General features: G+C 40.7%; 3 protein-coding genes across 24 annotated transcripts in view; 2 read left to right on the plus strand and 1 right to left on the minus strand.

The window, feature by feature from the left end:
- The window catches only part of LOC308500567 (small ribosomal subunit protein eS25-like), a 26,545-nt gene extending 18,152 nt beyond the window's left edge, over positions 1-8,393 (plus strand). Inside the window, exons 1-2 of one of the 2 annotated variants that reach the window (XM_081055707.1) lie at positions 6,725-6,796; positions 7,864-8,393. In XM_081055707.1, the coding sequence (XP_080911833.1) occupies positions 7,898-8,272 (375 nt within the window). In that variant the 5' untranslated portion in view covers positions 6,725-6,796; positions 7,864-7,897 and the 3' untranslated portion in view covers positions 8,273-8,393. Of the gene's footprint in view, positions 1-6,724; positions 6,797-7,863 lie in introns of those variants that run through there. The other variant, XM_081055706.1, reaches the window with a different exon arrangement.
- The window catches only part of ZMYM1 (zinc finger MYM-type containing 1), a 20,849-nt gene extending 8,879 nt beyond the window's left edge, over positions 1-11,970 (minus strand). For 2 of the 8 annotated variants that reach the window (XM_081055700.1, XM_081055697.1), the window contains exons 1-4: positions 11,881-11,966; positions 6,231-6,403; positions 5,047-5,119; positions 4,613-4,862 (exon numbers count right to left, since the gene is read on the minus strand). In XM_081055700.1, coding sequence (XP_080911826.1) covers positions 4,613-4,862; positions 5,047-5,119; positions 6,231-6,326 — 419 coding nt within the window. In that variant the 5' untranslated portion in view covers positions 6,327-6,403; positions 11,881-11,966. Of the gene's footprint in view, positions 1-2,807; positions 3,168-4,612; positions 4,863-5,046; positions 5,120-6,230; positions 6,404-11,876 lie in introns of those variants that run through there. The other 6 variants (XM_081055701.1, XM_081055698.1, XM_081055702.1 and 3 more) reach the window with 5 other exon arrangements.
- An 8,735-nt stretch (positions 11,971-20,705) lies between these two features.
- ZMYM6 (zinc finger MYM-type containing 6) overlaps positions 20,706-25,925 on the plus strand; it is a 38,947-nt gene continuing 33,727 nt past the window's right edge. For 4 of the 14 annotated variants that reach the window (XM_081056853.1, XM_081056865.1, XM_081056855.1 and 1 more), the window contains exons 1-3: positions 20,969-21,007; positions 21,393-21,481; positions 22,000-22,165. In XM_081056853.1, coding sequence (XP_080912979.1) covers positions 22,073-22,165 — 93 coding nt within the window. In that variant the 5' untranslated portion in view covers positions 20,969-21,007; positions 21,393-21,481; positions 22,000-22,072. Of the gene's footprint in view, positions 20,892-20,968; positions 21,158-21,350; positions 21,482-21,999; positions 22,166-25,925 lie in introns of those variants that run through there. The other 10 variants (XM_081056862.1, XM_081056856.1, XM_081056854.1 and 7 more) reach the window with 9 other exon arrangements.

Genomic DNA, 25,925 nt, shown 5'->3' on the forward strand with positions numbered 1-25,925 from the left:
ATCCAGATAAATCCATAGACAGAAAGCAAGTTGGTGGTTGCCAGGGGCAGAGGGGAGAGAATGGGAAATGGGGGAAAAGTACTTAATGAATAAAGCAATTGCCTTTGGCGTGACAGAAATGTTTTGGAACTAGACAGAGTGTTACTAAGTGCTACTGAAACGTTTTTATTACCGGAATTTCACCTCAGTAAACTAGGAGGGAAAATAAGCAATAGTGGGTAAAGCTGCCAGAGCCTTAGCACAAAGTACGGCAGTGGCACCAAAATGTACCAGTACTGTTACTGCCATGTAGTCCCTGTAAAAAATTACTCACTTTATTAAACTTGATTCTTGAGTACATCACATCTTTCTAACATTCTGTGTGATGCATGGGATAGAGGCATAAACTATTTCCCCTGAACGTCAAAGTATGGTGGTTGTCTCAAGGAAAACCTCATGTGGGAATGTTAAGAGTTACAACCTGAGTTATCTACCATTCTTATGAAACACACTGTTACTTTAATGAACAAGTATCAGACAAACTATTATCCAGAAGTGGATACCTGGTAGATATTTTCTCAAAAATGAATAAAGCAAGACTAGTACTTCAAGAACAACAACTGTCAGTATCACTGCCACTGATAAAAGTTGAGCTTTCATTGAAAGAATTTTGGAAAACTTGTATCTGCCACCACCAGCTTAATAGCTTACCAACACTTGAAGACTTTCCTAATGAGATCAGTGACTTTTAGAAACAAATGTGGTTTTTGAAATATTGCATAATGAAATATGTCAACATTTGGAAGATCTGCTTAACTCAGTGAACTAACATTTCCCAAAGATTGCATGTAACAAAAATCATTTACAGGTAAAAAGACCAAAATACAATTACACCAATGAATTTTAATATATTGATAACAATACAAAAACTTCACTGATATGGTTTCACATTCCACATTACAACTAACGTTTAAAAAACTACACTTTGTTTTCTGATGTATCAAAGAAGAGTATCCACAATTATCTGAAAGGCTAGCAGAACACACCTCCCTTTTCCAATCACATATTTATAAGGCCAGATTTTCTTCAGATTTCAACCAAAACAGTATTTTGCAACAAACTGAATGCAGACACAGATATGAAAACCCAGCCAGACATTAAAGTGTTTTGCAAAATGGATAAAACAATGTTCACTAAATTTTTCTTAAAATTTCTCTTCTCACTAAATATATATGGCTATTTTTCATAAAAATATTTGTCAACATGCACCAAGTTTCGTATTTTAAATGCGTTAATGATTAAATAAATTTTCTCAGTTTTAATTTCTAACACAGTATATACTGGTAGACATAACCTACCTAAAACGAAAGATCTATGAGTTTTTAATCATTTTTACGAGTGTGAAACAGAAAATTTAAGAACTGCTGCTACAACAAATACCAAGATACCTGGCTACCTAAGACCCTCAGAACAGCAATCTTTCAGGATAAGTTTTTCAGATGAAATACTCCCAAAATTAACATTATTTTAACACTTCAATATTGACAAATTTTTTAGTGTATAATTTTCCCACCCTCTTAAACAGGTGGTACCAAAAAAAACAGGCTCATTTCATTACCAAATCATCAATCATTTCACTGGTTTAAAATACAGCTGTAAATGCCGTGTCTGAATTGTGCTATACTTGTACTTCATTTGACAAAAATTCTTCTAGGATTCACTGTGTGCCAGGCAGTGTTTAGGCCTTGGGATATAAAAATGACTGTAATCTAGTCCCTGTTGTTTAAGAGGCTCATAGTCTAACCTGGGCAATAGCAATTCTTTAAAAATATTCCTTTTATGATCAATGCTTTGGGAGTTAAAAGCACTATCAAAACACAGACCATAGGACAAGTAATCTGGGTGAAAGGCAGGTAGTAAGAGGAGAGGAAGAATGTGAGAATAGACAAGAGGTAAAGATATATGAGGCAGGTCTTTAGGATACAAAATTAGCCAGATGGGAAGGGAGGCAGAAGAAACTGCATTGGCAGAAGCATGGAAATGAAAACGCTTACTGATTTATACTGCTAGTAGCATACTAGGTTGCTGGTTTCTAATTTACTAAATAAATAAAAAATCAAAAAGTGAATTTTGTTCTAAGTGCCTAAAATTAGCTTTAAAAGACTCTGAGCATAGGTCTGAGAACTTTCCTCTAAATAAGTGTTATAGCGTTACTGCATGGGCCTATTTTGAACTCGATTAGTTGCTCTCAGGATCTCTGGTTGGTTCCAACTGGGATACCGAGTGCAGAAATGACACTTCTTAAATGTACAGTTCTCAAAAAAATCTTTAACATGATTTAAAATATCATTTTCAAAGATATTTTTCATTTGGTTCATGAAATAGAATAAAAACTTCATCAACTCAAAAACATTTTACAGTTACTGATAATTAGCTTAAAATCTTGGGAAGTACATATTAATACAAGAGGCTAATGAATGTGGAATAAAAAAAGTTCTATCAAATACATAGTGATAGAAGGAGAACTGACTGTGGGTGGTGAACACACAATGGGATTTATAGATGATGTAATACAGAATTGTACACCTGAAATCTATGTAATTTTACTAACAATTGTCACCCCAATAAATTAAAAAAAAAAAGTTCTACAAAAAGCACAGGTTCCTTTGAACAATGGATGGCCTCTCGTAGCCTAGGCATTACTCTACCACCTTTCCACCAACCTATCAATAGTGTTTCGTATCAAAAAATTTTTTATTACAAAGGAAAAAAAACTTGTTTCATATTTTTGCTCAGATTTGATTTCTTTGCCTCTGAGAACAACTTACACATTAAATCCTTCCTGCTTCAGGCTTTTCAATCTATCTGGGAGATCTTCTAAAGATGTATAATGGGTAAACTGCAAACATAGCAACTTGATACTTAAACTTCTCAGGGCCTCAGTTTCCTCAAAACCCAAAGAAAATGTTTCCACTGGATGATCTCTAAGGTCCCTTCCAGTTTTATGATTCTGCAGAAGGAAGCAGACTGAAGCGAGTGTCATACAGCCCATAGCAAAACAGAAAAAAGACAAAGTATAGTATTAAAGGGTTGAAAACTCCCAAGAGAAAGGTAAGGAAAGTTCCAGGGAATAAGACTTGAAGCAACAAATAACACCTGAAGCAGCAGCCAAATGAGGAACTGAAGCAACCAATAAAAAGGGTTTGTGAATTTGTTAAGAGAATAATAGTGATACCTAACATTTAAGAGTTATTATATTACATGCCAGTATTACCTGGATCACTGAATTATTTAATGTTCGTATTTCCTATGTCCATTTAACAAAACAGATGGGAATACTAAGAAAGAAGTTCTCAATGCTTTCCAAACTTCATGTACAGTAGTCTCCCCTTACCCAAGGTTTCGATTTCCACAGTTTCATTACCTGAGGTCATAGCATCATCACAAGGATGAGTGCAGGTACAGTAAGATATTTTGAGAGAAACTATATTTACTTTAGTTTTATTACAGTATAATTATTGTATTTGTTATTGTTAATCTTTTACTGTACCTAATTTACAAATTAAACTATCATAGGTCTGTACATATAGGAAAAAAACATAGTATATACTGAGTTTGGTACTATCCATGGTTTCAGGCATCCACTGGGGGTCTTGGAATATATCCCCCATTAACAAGGGAGGACTACTGTCTATGAATCACCTGGGGATAAATGCAGTTCTTATTCAACAGGTCTGGGTTAGACCTGAAATTCTGTATTTCTAACAAGGTCCCCGATGATGCTGAAACAGCTACTCAAGGATCACACTTTGGGTAGCAAAATGTAGTTCTAAATGGCAATCCAACTCCAAAACAAGACATTATTTTAAAGGAATTTATTATATTTAAAGTAAAATTGGTGGCCTATTTGCTTTCTTGTTTTGAACCAGATATTTAAAACTTAGCATTATCATTTAATGAATACTAAGAAACCAGGATTATACTACAATAAGCCTCTCCTTTATACTCATACATCTCAGGGTAGAGCTCAAAGTTCTGAACATTTTTCACTAATTCATTAAGAAATTACCATTACTTCCTTTCTCTGCATCTACATAGCTATACATAGGAATATGTAAAGAAGTTAGCATCAAAGACCACAACAATAGCTCACAGAAATCTTAATAAGATTACAGCCATCCTTCCATGTTTACCAATGGCTATTCAATTTTTCAAAAGAATTAAATAACTTCGTTTACCACTACAAAAGAAACAATTTTATCCCTTGGAAGATCCAAAGTAACTGTATGATTAATTTTTCAGTAGGTTGTTCTTACAGTTAAATGATAAAAGGGGCATACAACCTCAGAATTTCAAATGAAAAGAATAGGAAAATAAGTTTTGGAAGTCACACTATTTAAAATTGAAGAGAAACAGAACTCCTCACATTCTAATTGTTGCAAATCTCTCAATAAACACCACCACCACCACCCTATTTCTAAAGACTATTAGAGGCACTGAAAGCAGAAGCAGCTTCTTTTCACTATACCAAGGTGATACTTCAGAAAAAATGAAAATGTAAAAAACTACAGCCAAGCCTCTGATCAAGATCTATGTAGGGAAGTAAAAGGAGGCATGATTTAAAATTATATACTTGGAGCAGTTTGAACAAGTTCTCTTGGGCAGAGCTGGTACACTGGCGGATGAGATGTACTCGGTGATGCACCGGGTGGAGCAGAACAGCTGCGTAGACCCTTTCCTCTGATAAGCAGTTTGCCCCCTCTGGAGGGTTTTTTTACAACCAGCACAGGAAACCTGAACAGCTGTGGCTGGAACTGAAGGAAGCATTTTATTCATGCCAGATGATGTCAGAGAAATCAGAATGCCTGTAGTCAACTGTGAGGCTATAAACACAAAACAGGAAGGACAAAAATTAGTATTTATATAAAATTAAGCATACTTTCATTTTATTTTAGAGGTTACTTCTGGACTTAAAACTCAAAACAAACAATGCATTCTAAAACAGTAGAATAACTGGGCCATCATACTGATCAGAATAAATATGATTAACTTAAATAATCCTATTACCACTGTCTGAAAACGTAGTGTTTATTTTCATTTCATTCTCCTGAGTTTTGGAATGTTGGGCTTGACAATACTCCTAAAAAAAAGTTGAAAATAATGAATACAATGTGTTTTAAACAACAAGTCATTTGATAGAATAGAAAATGATAAATTATGCTCAAGTCTATTCAGTGAATTGTATAACTGAATTGAACCATGGTACATAGGTAAGCATTCCTCTTTTAATGACCTTTGGCTGACAACAGCAACCAGTTACTACATTATTTCTATCATACCTAATGTGACTTCAGAAATTTTTGTTAACACAGCCCCTTATTAGCTACTACAAATAGAGAGTAGACATATTCAATAATGACACCTATTTTTCCCTCTTCTAATTTCTAACAGCTAATTGTTTTCATAAAGTTCTAAACACAAGAATTGTTAGATTGGCCTGAGTTTACAAAGGAGGACTTTTTTCAGAGCACCAGGCAATCTATCTAAACTTGACCTATGTTTTTGAATGTCTATGTGTGAAAAGGCAACAGATATTTCCTGGATGGACAACATTCCACAGTGTCACTAACTCAATGGGATTCATATCATTACTTGACACTGATTTACTTTAGGCTATTTCTAAACAGAACATGAGAAATAAATTAAAACTAAATTTACTTTTTATTTCATTAGAAATTTCAGCTAGATCATATGCAAACATTCTAAGGAAATTTGATTCTTCAGAACACTAACATCTTGAATCAATTTATCAGTTCTTTAGCATGTAATATTGAAAAAACTTTAAGAATAAAAACATGAAACTAATTTGGATTAAAAAATTATAAAGAAAACAATTCTAAGAATTTAAATGTATTAATTCTACTACTTAATGGAGGCAGTAGCATAAAAATGTATTAGTTATTTGTATTGTTTCAAGTTAAAACAAAGAAAAAACGTGTTAACCTTAGACAGAACCATGATATCCTAACCAATCCTTTTATCAATCCAAAAACCCAATTCTAAACAGTTCATTCTGTCAGTTAACATACTTGCAAATACTTGTCATGGCACTTAACCTTATATTATTTGATCAACTGTTTTGGGGAAGATAAGATTTAAAATTTTCAACCAACAAACCAGCATCTGCATAACAAAAATGTATATGTAAACGCTGCTCTAGAGAAAAGAAAATAAGGTAAAGTATTATTTACCTGGGTATTGTCGGGTTCTGTCTTAATTTCATCTAACGGGAGCAGCTGTGGTGCCACTGCCTTGTCAGGTTCACCCTCTATTGGTGATTCCTTCATCTGAGTATCTGACACAAAGGAATCCTCCAGTTCCAAACCAATAGGTTTCTTTTTGGGGAACAGTTTCCTCCAGATTCCTAAAATAAAATAGTAATTGATGAAGAGTCTTATTTTAAAATTAGTCCATTTAAATATGGCAATTTTCTGGAAGCACAAAAGGGTCTGTAGATAGCGAGGCCTCAAAGTTCTCAGAGTACCAATACTTTCTTCCCTTCATCCACTATTCCCCAATATAGCTTTGCTTCACACTTCATCTGGTAGATACCCCTCTATGCTTTCATCTGGAACTAGTCTCCACTTCTATTCTCCCAGGTCCGATTCCAGCATAAAATCATTAAACCCACAATTTATTTACTTTTAAACCTTTATTAATTTTAAGTCTGTTTTTCCAGGACTCATCAGCTCCAAGTAGTGTTTCAATCAAGTTGTGGAGGGCACAGCTCACAGTGGCCCATTTGGGGATCCAACAGGTAACCTTTTAAAGAGCACCGCAACTGCGCTAACAAGCAACCACCACAACTTTATTTTTTGGAGGGCGGGCGTGGGGGGGTTTAAAGATTTTATTGGGGAAGGGGAACAGGACTTTATTGGGGAACAGTGTGTACTTCCAGGATCTTTTTCAGGTCAAGTTGTTGTCCCTTCAATCTTAGTTGTGGAGAGCGCAGCTCAGCTCCAGGTCCAGTTGCTGTTGCTAGTTGCAGGGGGCACAGCCCACCATCCCTTGTGGGAGTCGAACCAGCAACCTTGTGGTTGAGAGAGGACGTGCTCCAACCAACTGAGCCATCCGGGAGCTCTGCGGCAGCTCAGCTCAAGGTGCCATGTTCAATCTTAGTTGCAGGGGGCGGAGCCCACCATCCCCTGCGGGACTCAAGGAGTTGAACCGGCAACCTTGTGGTTGAGAGCCCACTGGCCCATGTGGGAATTGAACCGGCAGCCTTCGGAATTAGGAGCATGGAGCTCTAATCGCCTGAGCGACCAGGCAGGCCCCACAAGTTTATTTTTAACTTATCAAACTCTTACAAATGTAAAGCCTTCTATCCGAGGTTAATCCAATCAACTGTACAGCACTACCTCTCCTCGCCACTGCCCTCCTATAGAGCCAGTCATCATCTGCCTCTTCAACTCTTGTTCTGTCCTTACAGGTTCCTCTCAGGTAAGCATTTAAGTACATTCAAGGATCCAACTTCTAAAGCGATTATTGCCCTCTCTCTGACTATGCTTTCCCTCCTCCTTGAAATTCTCTCCTTCCTTGAGTCCTATGACTCCAAGACCTATTTCTACTCCTACCTCTTTGCCAGTCTTCTTTTCGAACATTTATTTCACTGCTTCTAAACTATTTGTGTTCCTCCAAAGCACAATTCCCCATGTGGACAAAAAAAAAAAGGTTCTATGGAAAGTCACCTCACAGGGTGATATGATCATAAATTCCTAACTGGGCAGGTCAGGGTGGGTGGTCCTGCCCCAGGCATATACTTTTTTTTTTTTTTTGGCATATACTTTTTTAGTAAAAGGTTTATTTTCTTTTTTTTGTCCGAAGCTGCGGTCGTAGCCTCTGCTGTCCGCACTTTGCCATGCCGCCCAAAGACAACAAGAAGAAGAAAGATGCTGGAAAGTCGGCCAAGAAAGACAAAGACCCAGTGAACAAATTTGGAGGCAAGGCCAAAAAGAAGTGGTCCAAAGGCAAAGTTCGGGACAAGCTCAATAACCTAGTCTTGTCTGACAAAGCGACATATGACAAACTCTGTAAGGAAGTTCCAAACTATAAGCTTATAACACCAGCTGTTGTCTCTGAGAGACTGAAGATCCGTGGTTCTTTGGCCAGGGCAGCCCTTCAGGAGCTCCTTAGTAAAGGACTTATTAAATTAGTTTCAAAGCACCGAGCTCAAGTAATTTACACCAGAAACACCAAGGATGGGGATGCCCCAGCTGCTGGTGAAGATGCATGAAGAACAGGTCCCACCAACTGTACATTTTGAAAAATAAAACTTTATTAAATAAAAAAAAAAGTTCATCTTTGCTTTAAGTTAAGTCCTGTCCACAGTTTCTGTGCATCTAGGTTAACACACCTCTGAAATACTCCCTTTCAGAGCCCTCCGTCTAAGATGTAACCATCCTCAAGAGAACAGTATCCTGTAATCCAATCCTCGCCTTGCTTTCTCCTACCTTCATGTAACCTTATGTCTCCTCCTTAATTTCAAATGCATAAAATCGAAAAACTGTTATTCTCTGGAGCGTATGAGACTTGCTCCCTGGCATTTGTCTGTCAGCGTGGCTCAAATAAACTTATAAAAATTCTCTACAGGTTTGGATGGTTTTCACGTTAACACCCAGGATTGTTCTCACTTGCTCTACAGGTACAACCTGGGGTTCATCTAACACCTATTATATTCCTCTACATTCCTGAGCTCCAGCCCATATACCTAATTACCTATTAAATACCTCCACGTGGGTGTTCCACAGGTTCCTCAAATTCAAGAAATTTAAAATTATATTCTTATATTATCCTCATAAACCTGCTTTACACATGTTCTCTTTCTTGGTAAATGGCACTATCACATAGACCCAATTTCCCAAACTAGAAATCTATGTATGGGTAGTACTAAATTCCTCTCTCCGAAAGTCCCCACATCTAACCACCAAATTGGACCAAATATAGCCTGCAACACCCTTCCCCAACCAATGCATTCCTTTTTGGTAAAAATATAGCTAAAATGTAAAAACCACAATATAAAAAATTATTGCACATTCAGGCTTAAAAAAGAATTCCATTTTATAACTTTTGAGGAATCCGAGGAACTTCTGATTGCTTAGCCCCAACGTCTCCTTTTCAAGGCAAACCGGTTCCTTGTGTTCTTTTTCCTTAACTGAGGTCTCCTCTCCAATTTTCTGGCAGTTGCCACCTCTGATTCTAAATCCTTGGGCCCTCCTTCCCGTCCTGCCATCCTAGCTTAGCTGCACAGTACAAGCCTCCTGGATTCCCCTTCCTTGATCACCAAGACAAAGATACTCTTTTTAAAAAAGGAATTTTGGGGGGAGGGAGTGGGAGATGAGGGTAAGGGGGATCAAATATATGGTGATGGAAGGAGAACTGACTCTGGGTGGTGAACACACAATGGGATTTATAGATGATGTAATACAGAATTGTACACCTGAAATCTATGTAATTTTACTAACAATTGTCACCCCAATAAATAAACTTTAAAAAAAAAACAAAGGAAGTTTACAACTCACGAAGATGGAGGGCAGGGGATAACTAAAACATATGGATAAGTTAAGGTTCTTACAGGAGTAATTCTATGGTTTTATTCCGGGTTAGTACATGAAAGACCCAAGACATTTTGCCATTTTCTTTTATTTCTGAGGTTGAAAGTCAACCACCCTGATCTTTAACTCAGCTTTTACTGAAAGCCCCTACAAATAAGGCCTGATTGTGAAGTGCAATAAAAGTTCATATGGCCTCTGTGCAGCCCATTTGAGTATTAGGTTGGTGCAAAAGTAATTGTGGTTTTTGCAATTATTTTTAGCCTTTTAAACCGTAATTACTTTTGCACCAACCTAATACATACAACCAGCAAAGCAAAAGTCACTGGAAATTTATTAGATTGTCATTAAGTAGATTCCCTTCACCTGAAAGTAAAAACGCTATGCAAGCTCGAACATCAATTAAAAACAAAGCATCTCTGAGCTTTGGCACCTTGGAATCCCTTCAAAAGTGTCAATCATCACACAAATGGGCAAATAATAGCCAAGACAATCTAAAAAAAAAAAAAAAAAGATGGAGGACTTACTAGAAAGCTACAATAATTAAGATAGTGTAGTATAGATACAAGCAAACATAAAATGACTAATGAAGAGTCTAGAAGCAGGTATACTCCAACCTCTTTTTTTTTATTATTATTACAGATGCTTCGTTATCCTTTACACTTTTTTCAATTGAGTTCTGCAAGTTTTTAACTGGCTTGATAGGAAGGTTGGAGGCAGAAGATGCAATGATTTTCAAACTAAACTAAAATGTCCATGCTTAGCTCTATAGGTAATGGGGAGCCACTATTTACAAAGTTACAGAGATTATTAGGATGTCCCCACACTGATAATGCTCTGCCTAGCACAGTATGATAATTGCAATAATAAGTATATACAAGGTACTAAGTAGAAATGAGGAAAGAGAAGATGGTTAAAGTCTTTCAGAAGGTGGATTTCAGGTAGGTTCTAAAGAAGGTTTCTATGAAGCAATAATGGAGACTATTTCAGGTATAGGGACAGCATGTGCAAAAGCACAAGTATATGGGAAGCATAAGGACTGGAGTTATTGTTGAAGATAAAATGCAAGAGTGGTAGTGGAAGGAAATGAAGTTGGGAAAGCAGACAGGTATCGTATCAAGAAGGTCTTTAAACACAAAAAGCCTTGAAATTCATCTTGTATATCAGTAGCTTTGGGGATTCAGCAAACATTTCATTCACATCTCATTTTTTAAATAAAAATTTACTGTAAAAAACTGATAAAATCACCAGATACGCTTAACGTGTTATATACCAAATGTTAAGTATTTTGGAGATGTCCAAAGCACTCGTTTGTGCTGGATTAGCACAGACTTTCAGAAAATAGCTTTTTTGCCATCTGGGTGAATACAGCTCAATTCCTTGCAGCTAGGTCATTGACGAGGAAGATTACAGCTTTGGACCTACTATGCTCTTTCACTCACAGAAAACCCTAAATGCAAATTCACTCAAATGCAAGGGCATCCCCTCCTCTAATGCTCTTGCCTCAACCTAGGAGTTAAAAGGGCAGTATTCAGTCCTGCTACTGTCAGGGATAAATGTATTATGGTTCTTGTTATAATTTTAAGGGTTTCTTGTCTTATAAATTTGTGATGAGCAACACAAGTCATTACCAGAGGTTACTGGGGGTTCAACTCTTCAGAGAAAATTCACTTATCTGATTTCCAGCTTCGGGATCAGTTTAATTGAAAAGCAGAACGAGGCTGAAACAGTCAGCCGTCTGCAAACACCAGTCCAAGCAAACCGAGACACTCTTGCCCACGGCAGCAAACGCCTGCAATCAAGTCACCAAGATTGCACCTTCGTCTAACCCCATTTCAAGCCCGCATTCATCGAGTTTAACTTGCACGGCAATTATTTATCTTCTGCAGCTGAGATCCTGGGCGGAGAATTCAATTTGCAAAAGGCGCCCCAGGTTTTCAAGTTTAAAGAAATCACAAGCTAAGGAAGGAGAAGCCACAAACGGGACCAGATGAACGTTTTAGAAACGGAGGCCGCGGAGAGACCAAAGGCTGCAAGCCCAGGTACGACGCAGGAGCAGCAGGCGGCGAGAAACGCTGGCGTCTGGGGGCCATGCCCCCCGACCCTCTGCCGACCAGGTTAAAGGAGACCGTAAACACAATGAGGGGCCTGCCCCGGACTTCCCGCACGCGGGCCCGGTGTCTAAAAACCCTGCCCAACACGCTCCATTTCCCTCCCACACGCAGAACTCTCCGCCCACCCGTAAGGCACGAATAAAGACCGACACCCGAGCGGCTCAGGGAAGGTTACCAACTTCTCTCCCCGACGCCCGCCACGCGAGGATTCTCACAGGAACTCCGACGCGAAAGGACGCGCGGGCCCAGCCCCTTTCCCGCAGTGCTCTGCGGCCGAGCATGCGCAGCGCAGCCACCCTGTTCCGGCCCCTTTGGTAGCTGGAAAGGGCGGCTTTGGAATCAGGGAGGCGGTGCGTGAGGGGGCTGGGGAGAGCCCTTACGGCCTCCTAGGCTCTTAACCCTTTAAGTCACATCGAGGTGGCAGCCACATTTGGACCCTTGAAGGCTGAGGCAGCGTCGACTGACTCAGAGCTCAGGCAGGGCAGTTGGATATCTTGGATTCGAGAGAGGTCTCTATTGGCGACCTCTATCAATCCCAACTTCTTCATCCTTAAAATGGGGATAATTATAATGGCTACGTCGTAGGCTTGTGACGATTAGAAAGGCCGTGCTAGTAAAGTGCCAGGTACAGAGTAAACTCCCAATAAAAGGAATTATTCACAGAGATGGTGAGGGGGTTCCCCGCTTCTTCCATTTTGGGGAGCTCTTAGTATATTACAATGAGCATAATCCCAAAATAGTGTGGCAAAAATCATGGTAGGTTTTAAATGCTATTTAACAAGTTTTAACACTTTCAACGCCTAAAAAAAGTATGGGACCAAATAAATGTGCGGGGCCGGTCCTGTGGCTCAGGAGGTTAGAGCTCCTTGCTCCTAACTCCGAAGGCTGCCGGTTCGATTCCCACATGGGCCAGTGGGCTCTCAGCCTCAAGGTTGCTGGTTCAACTCCTCGAGTCCCGCAGGGGATGGTGGGCAGCGCCCCCTGCAACTAAGATTGAACACAGCACCTTGAGCTGAGCTGCCGCTGAGCTCCCGGATGGCTCAGTTGGTTGGAGCGCATCCTCTCAACCACAAGGTTGCTGGTTCAACTCCCGCAAGGGATGGTGGGCTGTGCTCCTTGCAACTAGAAATGGCAACTGGACCTGGAGCTGAGCTGCACCCTCCACAACTAAGATTGAAAGGACAACAACCTGACTTGGAAAAAAAAAAGTCCTGGAGGTACACACTGTTCCCCAATAAAGTCCTGTTCCCCTTCCCCAATAAAATCTTTAAAAAAAAAAAGTGCTATTCTTAAAGTCATAATAAGATAATAAGATTATAAAAGATACATAAAGTTGAATGATTAATTTATTGCAATCCTGTCTTTGACCATACTTCTTGAGATACTATGAAAAGTCTAAATGTGAGGCTCCTTGTGAATGTGATGTCTAGGCGCCTCCTGACCCTGCTGTTTTGGTCCCTAAATATCCTCTGTAGTTAACCTCAAATTCAGACCCTTTGGTGATGTTGAATACAGTAAGTCTTCGTGTAACATCATCCATAGGTTCTGACTTTAAGGGAAACAAAGTATAACGAAACCAATTTTACCATAGGCTAATTGATATCGGCAAGTTAAGTTCCTAGGGCATGGTTATAATGAGTAACACTGAAACAATGTTATTGGAGGATCTGCTGTACTAGACTGGTAACTGAAGTTAATTTCTCCAACGGTTATTCTTACCTTCCTAATATAGTATATAGAAATTAGGTATACCATTTTATATCTGTTATCTGTTCCCTTTGTTCCCTTGCCTTCTTTTGGCTAATTTGAACACTTTTTAGTATTCCATTTTAATTTTTGTTTATGACCATATCTCTTTGTATGTTATATTTAGTGGTTACTCTAGGATTACAATAAACAAGTAACTTTTCATAGTCCACTTAGAATCCATATTTGACCTCTTCAAGTGAAATGTGGGAATTTTACCCCATATAAGTCCCTTTATCTTCTCCCTACCCTTTATGTTACAGTTGTCTTATGTATTAGAATTGTAAATCTCATCAAGGTTAAAACTATCAAGGATTTTTAAAACTCAAGAGGGGAAGAGTAGTATATTATGTTTACTCAGATATTTACCATTTCTGTTATTGATGTTCCAGGTTTACTTCAGGTACCGTTTCTCTTCTATCAGAAGAACTTCCCTTTAGCAATTCTTTCAGAGCAGGTCTGTTAGCAACAAATTATTTTGGTTTTTCTCCTCTAACGATGTCTTTATTTTACCTCCATGCCTGAAGGATATTTTTACTGGATATAGACACGTATTTCCTGAGGATTTAGAGGGGAAAATAATCTCAGCAAGGTGCTGAGTCTGTTAAATGACCATCACTCGCTTAATCAAAATACCTGGGAGATGGAGTACTCAGATTCCAGTCTAGGTTCCAAATTGGCCTTCAGAAGTGGTCTCTGTACATAACAATTATTCTTCCCTTCTTTCTTTTTTTCTTTCTTTCTTTATTTATTTTTTATTCTTCCCTTCTTATCCAACAGCAGCAACCAGAGCAATTTTTCTGAAATGTAAATCTGATCAAGTAGCTTCCTGATCAATGGCCTTTTATGTCTTCCCTCTACCCTTCCCACTTCGTAATCTGCTTTATAATGCTTAACACGATGTGGCCTCATCTACTTCCAGCCTCCAAATTAGAGATGGTGGTGTCCTGAACCAAATCAGAGATGATGGTGTATTGAACCTGGAGAGTGGAAGTGGGCGTGGAGAAAAATGAGCTGATTAAAGAGATGTTTAAGAGAAGAATCACTGTAGATGAATGTGGGTGATGAAGGAGTTAAGTATGATGATCAGAAAACCTGGTGGATAGTGGTATCATTCCATGAGATAGGTAACACAGAAGGAGGAGCAGTTGAGGGGGTGTGAACTGAGGCAAATAATGGGTTCAATTTTAGATATATTGAGTCTGAGATGCTGTGGAATACCCAAAGGGAAATATTTAATAGACAGTTGGATAAACAGTTCAGAAGAAATATCTGGGAAACAGTTACTGCTTCATGAGTCATCATATGGAGTTGATCATTACAGCCATAGAAGTGGGTGGTGAAAGTATAGTCATAGTGGGTAGAGTGAGATGAAAAGAAGTCCAAAGAGAGAAACCTTGAGGAAGACTTATAATTAAAGAATTAGTCTGACAATTAAGTTCACAAACTTGTTGCAATGATGTTGCTAACCTTTTTTGATATCAGAGGGATTATTCATTATGAATTTGCACTAACTGGACAAACAGTGAACCAAGTTTAGTATTTGGAAGTGCTGAAAAGGTTGCATGAAAAAGTTAAACAACCTGAACTTTTCACTAACAATTTGTGGCTCTTGCATCACGACAATGCACCAGCTCACACGGCACTGTCTGTGAGGGAGTTTTGAGCCAGTAAACAAATAACTGTATTGGAATATCCTCCCCATTCACCTGACCTAGCCCCCCAGTGACTTCTTCCTTTACCCAAAGATAAAGGAAAACATTTTGATGACATTCAGGACATCAAGGGTAATATGACGACAGCTCTGATGGCCATTCAAGAAAAAGAGTTCCAAAATTGCTTTGAAGGGTGGACTAGGCGCTGGCGTCGGTGCATAGCTTCCCAAGGGGAGTACTTTGAAGGTGACCATAGTGATATTCAGCAATGAGGTATGTAGCACTTTTTCTAGGATGAGTTCGCAAATTTAATTGTCCGACCTCATAGAGATGAGAACACAAAAAGAGACTAAGAAGAAACGGCCAAGGTCGTACGAATATCTATGACCAGTTTTGAGCTGGGATGGTGTGACCAAGGTGTGTCCTAGCTTCCACGGTGCTGACAGACTTATGCCTGCAGAGCAGTAGTTAGGAGCCCAAGTTCATAGCAGGGATCCGTGACACAAGAGCTTGTTCAGCCAGGCCAGGCCCATGGCCATTCCTACCCTCTGGTCCAGGGGTCCAGACACCCACAAATGGTGTGCTTCCTGGGTTAGCACACCCTCCTGTAAGCTCTCTGTGTGAGCTGGGATGGGGGTTTTCAGCATCAGGACTGTTGTGTCATTGGAATTAACCCCTGGTCGTTCACAAAAGATGAAAAGAACTCACAGACTCAGATTGAAATGAAGAGAGCAAGGAAATAAGTTATTCAAGAAGAAAGAAGCCGGCCTAGAGGTTGCCAGGACAGAGGACTGCACCTAACTTTAGGTTAGCTTTTCCTTATATAGGAAAGTATAGGTAAATTTCCTTATGGCAGGAGATGTGACGTATAGACTGAGGTCATTTGATTGACATATGTTAGTTATATAACTACTTTCTTTCTGAGCATGCTCTTACCCAGAATGCATACAGAAAAACCCACGGTGGTGGGGTGGCAAGCTTTAATGTTCATTCCATTCTAATTGCATTATAATTAGGCTAGAGTTCAACTAATGGGCAGGTTTTGGCAGTTTGCACATGTGTGAAGAACCAGTTAAAACCAGTTGTGTCTCATCTCCTCTTTTTATGAGGATTTAGACATCAGATTTATTTCTAGGGGATGAGCCTTGGCGATTCCTGGGGAGGGGATACAGGCCTGGGCAGTCTTGCTTCAGGTTCACTTTTTTAACCCTATTCTGCCTCATCAAGGATTTGTCCTTTCCTTCTGGGCCTCTTTCACAGTGGTGTCAAGCATAGGTCTGGGCCCCACAGGGCAGCTGGCTAACTGCTGGGTTCATATGGTGGCACCTTCAGCTCTACCTGTAAATCTGTCTGACCCTGCCCTGGCCTCAGGGATTTCTATGCCTGTTTTCTTTGCTCTGGATTTCTGGACTTGGCAGGAGAGAAGAGAGCCTAGAGCTAGGGACATAGTAGGAGAGTATGTGGGTAAAGGAGGCAGCAATGACTGCAAAGTTCCCTCTGCCTGGCTTTGCCCTCTGATTTACCTCCGGTGTCTTCCTTCCTCCAGCAATCCTTTCCTGAAAGCCACCCTTCTTCCCCCAGGCCAAGTTAATCACTCCCTCCTCTATTCTTGTTTATAATTTTTCCATATCTGCCTTCCCTCTAAGGCATGAACTTTAAAAGCCACAATTTACTTCATCCATCTGTGTATCTCTAGGGCCCATCAGTGGCTCTGGCTGAACAATACTTGATAACTTTAGGCACAGTGATTGATGAAACCCCAGAGCTGAATTAAGTAAGTGGGGGTGAGGGCAGAAAAGGGAGACACCTTCCTGTGGCCCGGCCAGGGTTTGTCATCAGAACCTTTCTGATGGCAGAGCTGTCCACTGGGAAAGCAGCTGCCAAGGAGGAGTTAACTCCTTGCCTTGAAAGGTGTGCAAATAGAGACCAGAGACTCTTTTTGGAATGCTGCGGCAGGGATTCACGTACTTCTCAAGCCTCAACCATGTAATCACCAAAGTGCTTTCCGATTCTGAAGTCTAACATTGAGGGAGGACCCGAGGCTGGTCCCAGAGAGGCACAACACGCAGAAAGCAATCTATCTTGTCATTGTCAAGGTTGCCTAAGGCCACTCAGGAGAATGTCACAGCCTAATCAACTCCTAACTCCTTCTAGCCCTTGCTTGTATCGGCACACATATATTTATAGAAATTTAACTCACATACAACTTACAGAAACACCTGCCTGTATATTCACGTTTCTATGAATGTTCATCTTCATATATCCTTCTCAGATAAACATGTTTTAAATCTGAGCACATCACTACATAAACACTCACTGCCCCCAATGTTTACACTCTCCTTCACCCTAATTAAAACTTCTTCCATTGTCCCCAGGCCCAGGTAAGCAATGTAGTTCCTTTCTCTTGGGATTGGCCAGGCAGAGGTGAGAGGGGGAGACTCCGGTGGAGAAGGCTTGGCCTGCCTGTGATGGATGGATTAATCTACCGATCTGGAGAAACTAAATAATTAAATTCACAATCACTCCCCACGCCAGCCAGGCCAATATAGCTGAGGTAGGGGGGATTCTGAGGCCCAGTCTAACATTGTGGGAGGTAGTGCTTAGGCAAGGGAGCACAGACAGAACCCTCTAGACCAGGGAACACAGAGAGGTGGGCAGGCAGGTAGACAGACAGATAGACAGACAGACATCCTCTCCAGTGCTACAGACTCTCCCTTTTCAAATGGAATTGGAACCCCTTTGAAAAGAAAGCCACCCTCCACCCCCATCCACTAATACCGATTCTTATACTCTAAGACAGGGGATGTTCTTTGTTTTGTTCTATGGGAATAGTTCCCTAATCCATTTTTTTGGAGGCTTTTGCTTCTGCCCTCTTGTTACCGGAGAGTGAGTCCTTCTCGGCACGATGTCCAGGTTCTTAGCGTCTCAAGCAAAGAATTGAACAAGACACAAAAATAAAGTGGTGAAAGAGTAGTTTATTAGAAGAGATAGGACACTTCAAAGAAATGGAAGCGGACCCGAGCAGTAGAGAATGGTTCAAGGGCCCTGACTAATGAGGTCTTGGTGGTTTTTATCTTTTTCTCTCAAATGGGCTGTTCCTTTCCCAGCATGTTGACCACCTGATTGACACCTGTAATTGACAAGAGGCTATTACCTCATCTTTTTTAAACTGTGCAGGTGTGAGTGGCCAGTTTGATCTAGTTGGGTATCTAGTACCCATTTGTTTACAATGGAAAGGGGAAGTTTTGGACAGATAGGGGAGGTCTTTTGGGCGGTAATGCAGATGTGATGCCTATGTCTAACTGCCTGCCTTGTTTTCCCCTTGAGAGACATGATCCCCATAAAATCTCTATGGAAAGTTGAGGGACAGAAGGTCTGTTTTTCTGTATTTGCTTCCTGTTGGGCAGGGGCGTAGAGCTGTCCCTACCTTTTGGGGGGTTCGCAGAACTCTCACCTATCTGATCTCAGATGAGAGGAAGGGATCCTGAGATCTGGCCTGGAACACCATGTTGGCTTCTTTGGTTGCCACTGTCAATCTTGTTGGGGTATCCTCTGTATCCCCAAGGCCCCGAATGAGGAAAAATAGATTTTAATTAATAAATCCGTTAGCTCTCTAGAGCCTGTGGCCATTCAACCAGTCATTTAAGTGGTGTCAGTTGTCCAGGAGCTGAGGCCGGAAGGGGTTGGACAATGATTACTGGCCTGGGGGTATGTTAAAACCTATTTGGTCTTTGGGATGGAAATTCTAAAAGTTAGGTCCGGAATGGCTTTGGGGATGTTGGGAAATCACAGGGTTTTAACCAGTTATCTGCGAGACATTCTGTGATTCAGGCTATGAGCAATCTTTAGTCTAGGACTCAGAAACTGATTAGAAGAGTAATCAAAGCCAGGGGCTAAGGAGCTAAGAAACTAGGGAAAAGGAGACTAAAATTTCTATAGTGAGGGAGGCTTAAAACTTTTGTAGTGAGGGAGCTCTCTCACATCACTCTGGGCTCGTGGCTTTGCCCCCCTGACAAACCTTTCTTTTCCATAAGAAATGGTTCATATTTGCCACTGCATAGCTTTTTCAGCTTCTCTCTGCTCATAGAAAGTGGGGAATCTAGAGAGCTTTTTCACTTCAAACTGACATTGTTCCTTATAATTTAAGGTTTTGGTTTTGAAAGAATCCAGTGGTTAGTCAACTGCCAAATTGTTTCCCTTAAAACCCTTGTGGGTGTTTCATGAATCTTACTGAGATTCCCTCCATGCTCCCCGAACCACATCCATACTTCTGAGACAAAGCTCTCTCTACTTTGGGTGTGTCAAATTGCTATGGGACAATGACCTTATATTTCTTAGAAGCCCTTCTATCTAGATGAGAGAGTCCACGGGACACTGTTTACCTCCTAATGTGGCCTTGCAGCTGCACTATTAAGTTGGCCTTAACCTTGAGGCCACCGCCCTCCCCCCTGACCCTCTGGTAACCCCTAAGCTATTGTCTGTGTCTCTGAGTTTTTGTTCTTTCAGTTGTTTGTCTTGTTCTTTTGTTGTTTTCGGTTTATATACCACATATCAGTAGAATCATATGGTTCTCAACTTTTCACTCATTTATAATGACTTATTTCATTTAGCATTAGAATCTCAAGATCCATCCATGTTGTCGCAAACGGCCTTATGTCATTTTTTTCTTATGGCAGAATAGTATTCCATTGTGTATATGTACCACATCTTCTTTATCCAATCATCTATCGAAGGACACTTTGGTTGTTTCCATGTCTTGGTCACCGTAAATAAAGCTGCAATGAACATGGGAACACCTATATCTTTACAGATAAATGTTTTTAGATTTTTTGGGGAGATACCCAGGAGAGGGATTGCTGGGTCATATGGTAATTCTAGTCTTAAATCTGCATTTCTACTACCGTGTTTCCCCCAAAATAAGTCCTAGCCAGATAATCAGCTCTATTGCGTCTTTTGGAGCAAAAATTAATGTGAGACCCGGTCTTATTTTACCATAATATAAGACCCAGTCTTATATAAGACCGGTCTTTGATCCATTTTGAGTTAATTTGGGTACATGGTGACAGATAACAGTCCAGTTTCATTCTTTTGCAAGTGGCTTTCCAGTTCTCCCAGCACCATTTACTGAAGAGGCTGTCTTTTCTCCATTGTACGCTTTTGGCTTCTTTTGTCGAAAATTATCTGTCCATGTTTATGTGGGTTTATTTCTGGGTTCTCAGTTCTATTCCATTGGTCTGTGTGTCTGTTTTTCTGCTAATACCATGCTGTTTTGATTATTGTTGCCCTGTAGTACAAGCTGAAGTCAGGGAGTGCGATACCTCCAGCATTGTTCTTGTTTTTTAGGATTGCTTTGGCTATTCAGTCTTTTGTGATTGCTGTTGTTTATTAACATATGCTCTTAGGCCTCCTTTCTGGGCATGAGCATTAAAGAATGGTGCAGAACACTTAGAGCGCTGTCTAATGTCCTTAACATTCTCCCCCAAGCCCCTTCCTCTAATTTTCACAGTTGGTCTCGGTCTCTTTAAGAAGTCCACCATAACTGAGGAAAGAGGAATGCTGGGAAGATTCACCCGGCTCAGGTTTGGAGCATGACGGGAAGCGGGGGGTGGGGCGGGGGAGGGAGGGAAACGGAGACCAGTGTTGCACAAGCGCGGTAGTGCGGGTGTTGCTTTGCCATGGGTCTGGTGAAAGGATTTCAGTGAGAAAAGAGAACTCCAATAAGAGTCTTGGGTCAAATTCCTTCTTTCCCCGGTCGGTCGTGCTTCCCCGGGTAGGGAAGCGACCAGGCGGTGAGCGCGACTACGGCGGCGGGAGGGTCTGCGCGGGGCGGGGCCGCGCCATGTGACCACGTGACGGGGCGGGCGCCAGACGGGGGCGGGGCCGGTCGGACTGCGTGGCTGACGCGGTGCGGGTTTCGGGCTGGGCGCCCTGGCAGGCGGTTGTGGGTCGGGTATTCTCCTTACGATACAATGTGGCCGCGTTGGTATCTGTGACGCGCCTGGGAATTCTTGGTGGGGACGAGAATTTCGGACGGAATACTATGCTAGGCGGAGGGGTGAGCGCCCGTAGGTTGGTGTAACTGGCAAGTGGACCCAAGTTCCCATCTCTTTTTTCGGAACAGGCTTTTAAAAACCAGGTGCCCATGTCCAGCCTGGCTTGCCTACCCGGATAGAGAGAACTTTGGGGAGCTATCTTTTTGCTCTAGGTTTATTTACTACGTCTGGTTTAGTATGTTTACTGCTAGGGAAAGGGAAGTCTGGTCAATGGCTAATAGAATTTCTTGTTTACAGGAAGGCGAAGGTGAAGCAGAGCTCAAAGGGGCTCATTCGTGGGCATGGCTCCCACGGAGACCCTGAAAGGTGCAGGTGGCCCGCTTTAAGTAAGGGAGTATCTGTTGTTTACTTGTGATGGCATCTTAGGCCAAGAAATGGGGCCCGTGTGGAGGCCTCCAGGAAAGGCTGTTAGAGATGGGGGTGGGGAGCTCGGTGTATTCCACTTTGAGAAATAAAAGCCGAGGGGGGCCTCCAAGCGTTAATTTTCATGGATCCAGAAATTTCTCCAGGAGCTTGGTAACTTCCACCTACGTGTTGGTCTGCTGGTCTAATTCCCTCTAACTTCCAAAATATAAAAAAGACCAGAGTGCTTGTCTTTAAAGCTGTTGGGGAAGTGGGAGCTGTTGCCAAAATATTTTCTTTGGTGAAGATGACTCCTAAAGGAGCAGAAAGCAGGAAGCAAGGAGACTAGAGTTAGTTATGGCCTTAGAGAAGAGTTTTTTCAAATGCTTCAACCCTAAAGCCCTGTGCTCAACACAAAGCTTTTAACAGATAAACATGAAGATGAGGAAGAAGAAGAAGAAAAGAATAAACCCTAGTACCAATCCTTTGTGTTGTGTTTTAGGAGCCCAGCTATCCATCACCAAGAAGAAATCTATTAGTTTAGACTGGGGGATTCCTTTACGTAAAAAATTAGAATGAAAGAACCTTTGGATGGTGATTGTGGCAAAGCAATGGCACCACAACAGGGGCTTCCGGACAAAATTAAAGAAGAACCTGACAATGCTCAAGTAAGCATTTCATTTTATTTAAAAAATTTTTTTATTCCTTCTTTTCTATCTGGTGAATTCATATTTTTAGTTAGGCAGTTTCTGGCTTATAAATTCAAACAACCCAAATTGATTCCTCCCCGCCCATTAGATGAATAAATCAGTTTTTCTGTTCTTTGAATGAAAGGAAGAGCTTGGAAACTATATGATGTTTCATTTTGTAAAAAGAAAGTAATATGTTGTTACCATTTTTCCACAGTTGGTACCTTTTTTTTTTGTATCTGACAGTAGTTTTTTTTTTTTTGCTAAGTATTTGTGGTCTCCTCTATGCTAGGGGATCCAGGAGTGACCAGTCACTTGAGTCCTTTCCCTCATAGAGTTAGAGGTTAGACATGACACAAGTAATTGATCAAGGGATAAATATATAATTATAAACTATGATAAGTGCTCTGAAAGAAAAGTCTGAAATGGGCAATTTGACCTAGTTTTGTTTGTGGGCAGAGACTGGCTACGAAAGGCTTCCCAGAGGGAAGGATTTATAAGCTGAATTATGGAAAACGAATTGACTAGGCAGAGGCATAGAAAGTGTTATAGACAGGCATCTGCATGTAGGAAAGCAGTGATTTGCAAAGATGTGTGGTTCCTTTGAAAAACTGCAAGACCAGGGGACCTGGAACAGAAAAGTTATGAAAATGGTGATGATGGTGGTGATGATCATAACAGTACTAATAAGAAGCAGCAATACATCAATATGTAGTGTATGTTACATCATGGTAACAAGTGACATAAATATTAACTTTTTTTTAAAGATTTTATTGGGGAAGGGGAACGGGACTTTATTGGGGAACAGTGTGTACTTTCAGGACTTTTTCCAAGTCAAGTTGTTGTCCTTTCAGTCTTAGTTGTGGAGGGCGCAGCTCAGCTCCAGGTCCAGTTGCCGTTGCCGACAACTTTGAGGTTGAGAGGATGCGCTCCAACCAACTGACAGCTCAAGGTGCCGTGTTCAATTTTAGTTGAGGGGGCGCAGCTAAACTAAAGTCCTCGAGTCCCGCAGGACCCTTGTGGTTGAGAGCCCGCTGGCCCATGTGGGAATCGAACTGGCAGCCCTCGGAGTCAGGAGCATGGAGCTCTAACCACCTGAGCCACTGGGACAGCCCATTAACTTACTAATACTTACATGTGCTTAGACTGGGCTAGCCACCATTCTCACATCCATCTTATCAACCCCATTTTACAGATGAGGAAACCAAAGTATAAACAGGTCAAGCAGTTCTGCCACAGAACATGGATTGTAAATGGCAAAGCCTGGATTCAAATCCAGATAGTCAGACTTCAGAGCTGATGCTATCCTGCTTCTGGGATGAGGCTCTGTAGGTAGTTTGAGGCCAGATTATGCAGGACCTTGTAGACCTTGTTAGGAATTTTGGTCTTTATCCTGAGAGCATTGGGAAGCCATTGTAAGATTTTAAGTGGGAGAGTAAGATAAACATGTTTGGAAAGATCATCTGGCTACCCTTTAGGAACCCAGGTTGGAAATTTGTGGAGATCAATGTGGAGAGACTAGTTAGTTATTTTAGCAAGAAAATGATTTTTTTTCTTTTTGGACAGTTCTTTTGCTTTATACTCTGTAGTTACTGGCTTTATTGTATAAGCAAAGCAATAACTTAAAATATAAATAATAATATAAATAACAAAATAATAATAATGATAATATTTATTTCTCATACCATCTCAAAGGCAGTATCATTCCAGGACAGGGATACCAATTAGATTTTGTCTCACTCATCAAATTCATGCCTTCCCAGAGTGCTGTGCTGAGAAGAATTTTGAGGTAGTGTCTGTCTGCAGGATGTGGGGTGGGGGGGTGGTGGCTTCAATGACACTTATTTTCCCTCCAGATGGTAAATCTTTCTCTTCTGCCAGAAGTAACTATTTGTTTGCCAAGTTTTGTGAATTCTGCCTTTTAAGTATTTTTTTGACTCTGTCTTTTCCTTTTCCTCCCTATTTCATTATTTCTCATTTGGACTTTTATAACAATTTCCTACTTAACCTCTTCTTTTTCCCACCCTTTCTTCTACCTCCCCCCCACCCCAGCCACTCCAGTTCAAGCTGTTGTTTCTCAGTCTAGTTGTGTAGGACACAGCTCCCTGGCCCATGCTGGTATTATGAGCCTTGCACTCCCCCCAGCTGAAGCTGTCGATTGCCAGTCATTGGTCCACTCCTTACAGCAGCTCACGGCAGCTCGGCTGCTCACAATGGCTGCTGACCACTCACGCTGGCCACCGGTGGCACACGGTAGCCCATGGCAGCACTTAGCAGCGGGTGGCATCTTACACCAACCTCCAGCTGCTCACCGCAGCTGGGAGAGCTGTTGTTCACAATCTTAGCTATAGAGGGCGCAGCTCACTGGCCTATGAGGGAATCGAACCGGTGACCTCAGCGTTAGGAGTTTGTTGCTCCAACCACCTGAGCCACTGGGCTGGCCCAGTTAGCCTCTTTCCTTCAGTCACAATCTCCATCAAAACACTGTACAGTGATGACATTGTACTCTTTACAGATCTGATGACATTACTCCCTTTAAAGACCTTGTCTTATGTGTCATAAAGCATAAACTTTTTAGTGTGGCATCCAAACTATCCAAGTTTAGGCCTTTGTTTCCCTTTTTTAATGTCATCACTCATCCTTCCCATCTTTACTGGTCCTGCAAACTATAGTTGCTTTGAGAGAAACTATTTGCGTTTCTCTCAAAGGTATATTCTGTTGAGTTTTGTTTCCTTGCCTTTGCACATACATGCTATTTCTTCTGCCTGCAGTATCCTAAACTAGGTAGCCTGGCAAAAATTTTCTCCTCTTTTAATACAGTTTAATGTCACTCAGGTAGAGTTAAATTTTTTTCCCCATTGTAAACTGCTTTCACTTTTATTATGGCATCTATGGGTCAATAAATTTTGTTTCGTACAGAGTCTGGTCTTATTTGACCTGAATCCTCATTTCCTAGCACAATGACAGGCAGAAAGTACATACTCAATAATTGGAATAAAAGAGCTTCTTTTTCACAATGAGGGAACAGCTTGAAGAAACAAGTGACTTCACCAAAGTCCCATGGCAAAGCGGGGATATAAACCAGATTTTTTTTTTAATTAAAGTTTATTGGGGTGACAATTGTTAGTAAAGTTACATAAATTTCAGGTGTACAATTCTGTATTACATCATCTATAAATCACATTTTGTGTTTACCACCCAGAGTCAGTTCTCCTTCCATCACCATATATTTGATACCCTTTACCTCATCTACCACCCCCCTAAACCAGTTTTTTAAATTCCAGAAAAACACTTCTTTCATTATAGCTTGTCTATAGTATATAAGTTTAACAATATTGTGCTATGATTTAATTGAGTATTCTTTCTGAATATAAAAATTAGGATAATGAAACTCCCACTAATAGTGAACACTGTAAATGTAAGTAGATAAGGACCTACTCAGTTCTCTTTGGTTTCTTTTAATGCTGTTCAAGGTGAATATGCTATGGTTTTTAATAAGAGTGTGGGTTATGATAGAAAAGCCATTTGAACATAGTGTATACTATTTTTCCATGTTGCATTTGAATATTGGAAAATAGGAGACAAGAAACGAAAATGTTTATTTTCTGATATACTAAGTGGCTGTTTTGGATATTAAAGTTATAGTTGAGCTGTCATTCATTCAGTGAGTTTTTATTTCCGTTTACTATAATCCACAGCACATGTTGAACACTGTTATAAGCAGTTTATATATGTATTA

Source organism: Rhinolophus hipposideros, assembly GCF_964194185.1.
Source record: "Rhinolophus hipposideros genome assembly, chromosome: 8".
Lineage (NCBI taxonomy): Eukaryota > Metazoa > Chordata > Mammalia > Chiroptera > Rhinolophidae > Rhinolophus > Rhinolophus hipposideros.